The sequence below is a fragment of the Camellia sinensis genome, chromosome 15 (genome assembly GCF_055761805.1).
Source record: "Camellia sinensis isolate YWXY chromosome 15, ASM5576180v1, whole genome shotgun sequence".
NCBI lineage: Eukaryota > Viridiplantae > Streptophyta > Magnoliopsida > Ericales > Theaceae > Camellia > Camellia sinensis.
In genome coordinates this window covers 13,394,811-13,404,019 of record NC_138975.1, presented here as the reverse complement: position 1 = coordinate 13,404,019, position 9,209 = coordinate 13,394,811, and the positions used below count along the sequence as shown (strand labels likewise).

Genomic DNA, 9,209 nt, shown 5'->3' with positions numbered 1-9,209 from the left:
TGGTCCCATTCAGGTTAGTCTCTCTGCCCCTGGCATCCACTGTGGCCTTGTATCCTTACGGTGTCATTGCACAGAAAGATGTGAAACAAAACAATAAGAGGGCTATTTTTCATTACAAAAAGCAGTGCTATCTTTACATCAAATGCCAAAAGGCTGAAGGTCTAAAAAGCTAAGCAATTACATTTTAAAAGTAAAAGATCTTAAGGTTGGCTGCATTCCACGGTCTGGGGATAGCTTTGCCATCTAAATCTTCCAGATGGTATGCCCCTTTGCCAGCGAAACCAGTCACCTTGTATGGTCCTTCCCAATTTGCACCGAGTTTTCCTTCGCCAGGGATCACCGTGTTGCCCAGCACTTTTCTTAAGACCCAGTCCCCGATCTTGAACAGCCTGGGGTGCACAGCCTTGTTGTATTTCTTGGAGAGTTCTTGCTGATAGGCCGCTATGTGGATTAGGGCCCGCTCCCTCCTTTCCTCGGCAAGGTCTAGCTTCAATGCCACTGCTTTATTGTTCAAATCTGGCTGGAAGCTTTCGGACCGGATGGTTGGCATGCCAATTTCCAGCGGGATAACGACTTTCATGCCATAGGCCAAGGCAAACGGAGTCTCTCCGGTCGACCGTCTTGGCGTAGTGCGGTACGCCCAGAGTACGCTAGGGAGTTCTTCAGCCCACTTTCCCTTGGCCTTCTCAAGCCGCTTCTTCAGCTCGTCCAGGATGGTCTTGTTTGAGGCCTCTGCTTGACCATTTGACTGCGGATAGGCCAGTGTTGAATTATAGAATTCGATCTTCAACTCTTCGCAAAATTCGCGAAAGAGTTTCCCATCGAATTGAGTGCCATTATCTGAGATGAGGGCATTGGGTATATCGAAGCGAGTGATAACATTTTGCCAAACAAACTTCTTCACATCCTTTTCCTTTATGGTCACCAGTGGCTCAGCCTCAACCCACTTTGTGAAGTAATCGGTGGCGGCGATGAAGAATTTGCGATTGCTCGGGGCTGCTGGGAGTGGCCCTACTATATCCAATCCCCAGAGTGCGAACGGCCAAGGACTTATAAGGGGGAGCAATTCTCGCGCTGGCTGGTGGATTTGGTGAGCAAATTTTTGGCACTTTTCACATCGGCGAACGTATTTCTGCGCGTCTGCTTGCATGCACGGCCACCAATAACCTTGGGAAATTGCTCTGTAAGCCAGTGACCTACCCCCAGTATGGCTGCCGCAGATGGCTTCATGGATCTCATAAAGGAAGGCTTCCACCTTAGCAGGGTGAACGTACTTCAGATACGGCCCGGTAAAAGACTTCTTATACAAGGCTCCGGATGGGGAGAGCCAAAACCGCTCTAACTTGGCCCAGATCTTGTTGGCCGCCTTCTTCTCTTCTGGTAGAACTCTATCTTTCAGGAAGACGATGATGGGGTCCATCTAGGAAGGACCCAAGTCGGCGCAGAGCACCTCGGTCATTTCCGGTTCCTCAACGCTTGGCCGAGGTAAAAATTCTATCATTAAGGGGTTAGGAAAAGCTGTCTGAGCAGAAGCAAGTCCGGCCAATTCATCAGCCGCGCTGTTTTCCTCGTGGTCGATTTATTCCTTCCTTATTGCAGCGAACTTCTTGATCTCTGCGCGTACCAGCGCCTGATACTTGGCCATTCTTTCATCCTTTGCCTAATACTCCCCCGAGACCTGATTGACCACCAGCTTGGAATCGCTGAATACCATCAGGGCTAACGCTTTCATTCTCAATGCGCTTCTTAGCCCGGCAATGAGGGCTTCATACTCCGCTTCATTGTTGGATGCTGGGAAGTCGAGCGTAATTGCCTGCTCGATAATCAGCCCATCTGGTGAAGTCAGTACGATACCCAGCCCGGCCTCATGCCTGTTGGATGCCCCATCGACGAAGAGCTTCCACATCTCGCCAATAAATAGCTTTCAGCAATCAGAGGGGTTCTGGGAGCTTCTCAATTCCAAGTCTCTGATCGGTTCATTCTGGTCTCTTTCCTTGCCTTGATTGAGCACGTCTTTCAAGAAGTCACTCGGCTCCTCTAGTGCGGTCGCTCTTCGGCCTTCTCCCGCTTTTGAGCCAACACTCGTTTCTATCACCAGAACCGTGGGCTGTGCTAAATCTGCACCAGCCAAATCAACCAGGTAAACTGGATGCATTCCAAGGGCGAATTCCGCCACAAAGTCTGCAAGAGCTTGAGCCTTGATTGTAGTGCGCGGGTGGAATTTGATATCGTACTGCCCTAATTCCACGGCCCATTTCAAAATTCTTCTGGTGAAGTCTGCCTTTTCAAAAAGCACCTTAAGCGGGAACTCGGTTAACACAACTATTGTATGGGTATGAAAATAGTGTGCCAGCTTTCTTGATGTCATCATCAGGGCCGGCGCTAATTTTTCCATTGGAAGATACCTCGTCTCAGCCGGGAGCAAAGTCTTGCTCACATAGAAGATTGGCAAGTGCTGGATGCCTTCAGCGCAGACTAGGACGGCGCTCACGGCATGTTTAGAGACAGCCAAGTAGAGATACAATTCTTCGCCTGGCCGAGGTGTGACTAAGATAGGGGCTGAGGAAAGGTATATTTTTAAGTCTGCCAGTGCACGGTCATATTCGTCATCCCAAAAGAACTTGGCCTTCAAAGTTTTAAAGAAGGGCCTACAACGATCTGAAGACCGGCTGATGAATCTGTTCAGCGCGGCTGGCATCCCGGCAAGATGTTGCACGTCCTTCGTGGAGTTTGGGCGCTCCAGCTCTTGTATAGCCTTGATCTGTGATGGGTTAGCTTCAATCCCTCGGTTTGTGACCAAAAACCCCAGAAACTTCCCAATGCCGACGCCGAAGGCGCACTTGGAGGCATTCAAACGAAGTTTGTGGCGCTTAAGTATGGCAAACATTTTTGCTAGGTCGGCGAGGTGTTGAGACTTCTCTTTACTCTTTACCACCATATCGTCGATGTAGGCCTCCATTGTTCGGCCTAAAAGAGGAGTGAGCATCTTTTTCACCATTCTCTGAAAAGTCACCCCGGCGTTCTTCAGTCCGAATGGCATGACCTTACAACAATACAGGCCTCTAGGAGTAGTGAACGATGTGATCTCTCGGTCTGGTTCATACATGGCTATCTGGTGGTAGCCGCGATATGCATCGAGGAAGCTAAACCTCTGATGGCCAGCGGTCAAGTCCATCAGCTGGTCAATTCGAGGGAGGGGGAAGCTATCCTTTGGGCATGCACGGTTAACTGTCTTGTAGTCAACGCAGACTCGCCACTTGCCATTCTTTTTCGGGACGACCACCGTGTTGGATATCCAACGAGGGTATTGCACTTCTTTTATCGCTCCCGCTTCCAATAGATTTTTGACCTCCTCTGCCACTACCTCGGCATGGTGCAGAGCCGAGCGGTGAGTCCTCTGAATGACCGGCCGCGCGTTTGGGAAGACGTTCAACTGATGGCAAATGAAGTTAGGGTCGACGCTAGGCATATCGTAAGGCGTCCACGCAAAAGCCTCCATGTTGGAGACCAAGAAGTTGACATAATCCAACCGCTCGGCGCTTGCCAAAGATGATCCCAAGAGGAAGAACTTAGTTGGGTCGTTCTCGTTGACGCGTACTTCCACCAAATCCTCGACCGATTTTTCCTCGGCCTTTCTTCCTACATCGTCAAGGACCTCCTTTCCCTCGGGTCCCTCAATTATTTGGACAAATCCTTTAGCTGCTCGGCCGCCATTTACCGCAACGAAGCATTGTTTCGCCATCACCTGGTCTCCCCAAACTTCCTCTATTTGTCCGTTTGGCGCCGGAAAACGCAAGACCTGATGGTAAGTCGATGCTACTGCTTACATGGCGTGCAACCAGCCCCTGCCTAAAATTAAGTTATAGGTGGATGGGACTTTGAGCACCCAGAACTCTACTTGCTTTGTTATTGAACCCGCTTTGACCGGCAGTATGATCTTCCCTACCGGCCACTCTGGCTGAGAGTTGAAACCAACCAAAGGGAACGTCGCAGGGGCCAAGTCCTTGTCCTCCAACTTCATTTGTTTGAACGCGTCATAGTACATAATTTCGACCGAACTTCCCTGGTCGATCAAGATCCTCTTGATGTCAAAGTCTTTGATGCGAAGAGTTACCACTAGGGCGCCATTGTGGGGCATCTGGATCCGCTCCAAGTCCCTGCTCGAAAAGGTAAGAATGTCCTTCTCCTCGGTCTTCCCTTTCTTCACAGCGGGCTGAACGGAGAGCACTTCCCTTATGTGCTCGGCTTTCTTAATCATCCCTCTGAGTTCGCAGACCCTTGCTGGTTCAACGATGCCATGGATGACTTTGATTATGCCTTGGGGTGCTGCCTCTAGGGCGGCTAGGCCGTTTGGCTCGGTTTGCCCCAATGGCGCGGTTTTCATACCCCCATCTATGTATTGGTCAAGATATCCCGCAGCCACTAGCTCTTCCAAATGTTGTTTGAGCGGCAAGCAGTCCTCCGTTCGGTGTCCTCGTTCCTCATGGAAAGTGCAGCGATACCTTGAGTTGAAGCCTCTCTGTGCATTCCCCAACTTGGCCGGCCAGCAAACAAAAGGCTCGCTTCTGATCTCACTCAAGATGCGGTAGATAGGTATTTTAAAGACCGTGGTGATTCCAGTCCGCGCCTTCAATTTTCTCTTAGCATCCTCCGCTGCATCACAGGGAGCATCAGCTCGGTCGTTTCTGCGACCCTTGTTTCTGTCATCGCGGTTTGGGCCACGCCGTTGATCTTTTGGCCGGTCGCTTGGGCGGTTATCCTCCTGCCTGACCGAGTGAACTTTTCCTGCTACCCTTCTGTCCGCTGCGGCCGGATTAACCTTCTTGATTGCGGAGGCGGCATCATCCTCTACACGAATGTGCTTATTGATCCGCTGCATCAAGGACTCCATGGTTGTGGATTGGTGCATTGTGAGCGAATCCCGCAGCCTATGCCCGACTAGGAGACCCCGTTTGTATTGAGTGATCGCCAGATTGGTAGGGCAGTCGAGGATTTCGTTGTAGGTTTCCCAGTACTTCGCGTTGTATGCCTTCAATGATCCCCCTGACTCCATCTTGACGCCTATAAGATGATCGACCTCCTTCGGCGTTCGAGTGTTGGTTTTGAATCTGGTGACGAAGGCTTCTGCTAGTTGCTGCCACCCCTCTATACTCCATTCTGGAAGCCTTTCGAACCACTTCAGGCCCAGTTCTCCCAAGCTTGCTGGGAATATGAGGCACATCAAGGCGTCATTGCGCCGGTGGCCAACCATTACTTGCCGGTAATGACTCACGTGCATGTACGGATCCGTTTTGCCGTCGTACAAGGTGAACTTAGGCTGGTGGAATCCGACAGGGAGTAGTGTACTCTCGATCTTCGGAGACAACGGTGTGGCTGTAAGTCTCGCCAGCTCTTTGTCCACTGGCGCATGGGCCATCACTCTGGGCGCTGGCATCGCCACTTCTTCGCTACAGTGAACGGGGGCACTCAATCTCTGCCACGCCGGCACTCTCTGAGCCTCTCGACGGCGCACCCTCTTCTTCAATACATCCCTCAGGTCTCTGGAACGGGTGGAGAAAGAGCATCGTGACGTCAGAGAATGGCGTGAGGGACGGTATGTGCTATCTCGAGTGAGGGATCTGTCCTCCATTCGGTCGAAATCTCTAACCCTATAGTTCCTGGTGATGGAGAGAGAGTGGGTCCTCTCCTGGCGGTGACTGCTAGAACGAGGGGACGGGGTGCGCTCACTGAAGTTGCCCTCTCCAGCAACACCCTTCATCTTGATCTGACGTTTCAGCATCTCCATCTCCGCCACCATCCTGTGAATGAGGGCATCTTGGTCTTTGAGTTTGTGCTCCAGATGCTGCGCACGGGAATCCCCCTACTGCCGACGGCCCTCTGGGCTCTTCGAGCGATCAGTACTCCTTCTGCGTTTGTCTCGCGCACCTCGCGAAGAGGTTTCTAGGCCCGCCATGGCCGGAACATTCGAAGGGCCTTCTCTCCATCGGACAGACTCTGGTGTGACGCCATCGACGACGGACAGTGGAGTTTTGTCGTTGTTGGCCATGGATATGGTGGAGGAAGCTTGAAAAACAAGGTTTGAGTATCAAAGAACTTCCCACAGACGGAGCCAATTGTACGGGGGGCGAAATCTCCTTTGCTTTCCGTACTCCTTGGAGTTCAAGCTTCACGTGACGGCGTCTAACTTGATAACACAGAGAACGGTGAGCTGCCCAGCGGTGGTGTGCCGGATAGACCCTCCGACGATCAAGTCAGATCACTAGAGGAAGAAAGAGGCTATTCGAGAGAGAGAGAATGTTTCAGTTAGTGCGAGTTGCTTACCTCTAACGTTCATCTTCCCTTCCTATTTCTAGGCTGGCCATGCAGCCTCAGGATTGTGCGCGCACTACCTCTGCTGTCCTTCCCTGGACAATTGGCAGTGCTCGCCTCTCACCACTTTACGCGTGTAAAGGCCTAGTCCTTCAACCAGTACATGCAGAACCGCCAAAGGGTATTGACACGTGCCTGGAGCAGATTTCCTCTCCCTCACGCCATTGGCCCAGGTGGCATGCTTAACCGGAGTATCACAACCGGTCTATCTCTTAAGAAGAATTGCCATCACAAGCCATACAACTGAGCTGTATCTTGCCGACCTATCCCTTGGGAACAAGAGAAAGTCGGATTCTCATAACCGAGCTGCGCGTGACCGGTCCATCCTGGCTGACCGGTCATGAAGCGTGCCGGCCCTTCCCTGCTCTTCCTTCATCCTAAATCATATGTAGTCCGGCCACCTCGGCTGACCGGTAGGGCGCGCCGGCCCTCGCCTGTCTTCAGTCTGGCCTGGGCTGCCCTTAGCTCGGTTGCTTCACTTCATCTCGAGTCCAGCCGAATGCCCTCCAGGTCATTGCTCGGTCAGACCCCAACCCATGCCTGATCGGCCGGTTCCCTCGGAACATGACAAGCCGGGGGCCGCGCCAACTGAGAACACAGCTCGGCGCCGTGAGAATTGACCAACCCGCGTTACCGTAGCTCAGCCGTACAGTCCGATCCAAAACTCCCCTCTCAACATGTATTTGTCCCTCAATGCAAACTCAACAATCTACATACATATTTGTCCTTCAATGCAAACTCAACAATGTCATGTCAATCATCTATCTCAGTAAATGGAAAAACAATTGGGGCTTTGTCAATTAGAATTATCAAAGGGGATTATGGGTTAACTTAGTTAGGAGGAAGGTGAGAGAAATAAGGCTGTGTTTGGTGGGAGTTTATAATCAATTTTTCACCCATCGATTTGAATGTTACGTTTAGTTTTAGTTTTCAAAAAAGTTTATAATCAATTTTTCACCCATTGATTTGAATATTACGTTTAGTTTTAGTTGTCAAAAATCATTTTCATACCCGCGTTTGAAATCTCGTCTACTCGGTCATCCTCTTGGACGTCTAGTCAGTCGTTTGGCCGGTTGACCGAAACAGTATTTTTTGTTTTGCACTTGTTGTCTTTATATTTTAAATAAAAAATATTTTAGAAATTTTTTAATTTTTTTTTATAAGTTTTGAATAAAATTTTGGGCTGTGTGTTTGGTTATGAATTGTAAGTTTTTGAATTAAATATCAAATGTCAAATCAAAAATTTCAAACTCAATTCAAAACGGAACAGGGGTCCTTCCTGTGCTCAAAGCACAGCAGTGACTGTGGTGCCTCCGTTTGAGGTGTATTATGGTCTTATTTTTATGATCTAAACCATTCATATTGTAGGATTTGTTGAGTACTTCATGCCTATCAAAAATCATATTAATCGGATATCAATAACTATATGATCGAATTGCATATTGTTTATACTATTTCTCAAAAAAAAAACTTATTATTTATTTTTTTGGTTATAGATCATATAGTTGTTGATATCCGATTAATATGATTTTTGGTAGGCATGAATTACTCAACAAACCCTACAAAATAAACGGTTTGGATCATAAAAATAAGATCATAATACACCTCAAACGAAGGCATCACAGTCACTGCTATGCTTTGAGCACAACAGTGACCCCTTTTCCATTCAAAACTCTCTTCAAAACTCTCTTCAAAACTCATAACCAAACAAATTTTTCTCATTCAAATCATAATTCCAAAACTCACAAACTCAAAATACAACTCTATTATCAAATCATAATTCTAAAACTCTACTAAACGCTGCCAATCATTTTTAGGGTAAATTATATTAGGAAAATTGGCCTAAGGTCTCTTCCCAACTTTTAATAGGAGGAGAGGTACACAATAATATGTTATGATGGTTAAGGTCCCTCAACTTTATTTTATGTTATAAAATACCTAATTTACCCTCGTTATAACATAAGATTGTTTGGATTTTGGCAATGCTGACTTCACGGTGAGATTTTGGAAACTGATTTCACGGTAGAGATTTTGTCAGAGATTTTGTAGGGATTTCGCAAGTGTTGCAGTGGACTTCACGATGGAGATTACGACGATCGGGTAGGTGTTATAGTGTATTGATCACGTAGGTTTTTCAGTGGAGTTGAATCAGGTATGGTTTCGATAGGGATTCCACATGAATTTTTTATTTTTGTTTTGAATTTTATGTAAGGATTCCGATTTCATATTAGTTTTTCGAGTGTATTTTTGCATTAGGTTTTTGTTCTCAGTTTTGATCAATTTAAAAGAGAGGCTAGCTTAGTGAAATTGTTTATGATTTTTGGAGTTGATTTTTCATTTGCTGTTATTAATCAATTTTAGACAGATGCCAACTTGATAGAGTTGATTTTTATTTTTGGAATTAATTTTTCATTCTTTGTTTTTTGATCAATTTCAAAGAGTGTTGACAGTGTGGTTGATTTTGATGTTTAGAGTTCATTTTTCATGCTTTGTTTTTCATCAACATGCTGATTAGAGTTCATTTTTCATGCTCTGTTTTTCATCAACATGCTGATCAATGATAAGTTTTGTTCTCTATTTTTTCAAACCAGAGAAATTTGTTTAAACCAAAGAAATTTCATTCTCTGCACTTTTGTTGGTATAGTCCAGAGAAAATTGTAAGTTTGTTATTATAATCCAACAAAAATGACAGAGAAAATTATAAGTTCATATGGATATATTATTAGTTTCTAATGCAGATAGAATTTGAGAAAGTGAATGTAAGTTTTTAAATTTCTCTGGACTTTTATTTGTAGTTGAGAGAAAATTATAAGTTTGTTATTCACTTTCAGTTTGTAGTT

The 9,209-nt window shown here is 47.0% G+C and overlaps 1 protein-coding gene across 1 annotated transcript; it reads right to left on the bottom strand.

The window, feature by feature from the left end:
* Nucleotides 1–3,823: 3,823 nt before the first annotated feature.
* On the bottom strand, nucleotides 3,824–5,251 carry LOC114296621 (uncharacterized). The gene has a single exon (XM_028240924.1). The coding sequence runs from the start codon at nucleotides 5,249–5,251 to the stop codon at nucleotides 3,824–3,826; it is 1,428 nt and encodes a 475-aa protein (XP_028096725.1).
* Between the last annotated feature and the right edge of the window lie 3,958 nt (nucleotides 5,252–9,209).

What these genes read in the sequence shown, in the direction of transcription:
- LOC114296621 (XM_028240924.1), bottom strand. Translation starts at nt 5,251, where the DNA reads ATGGTTGGCCACCGGCGCAATGACGCCTTGATGTGCCTCATATTCCCA.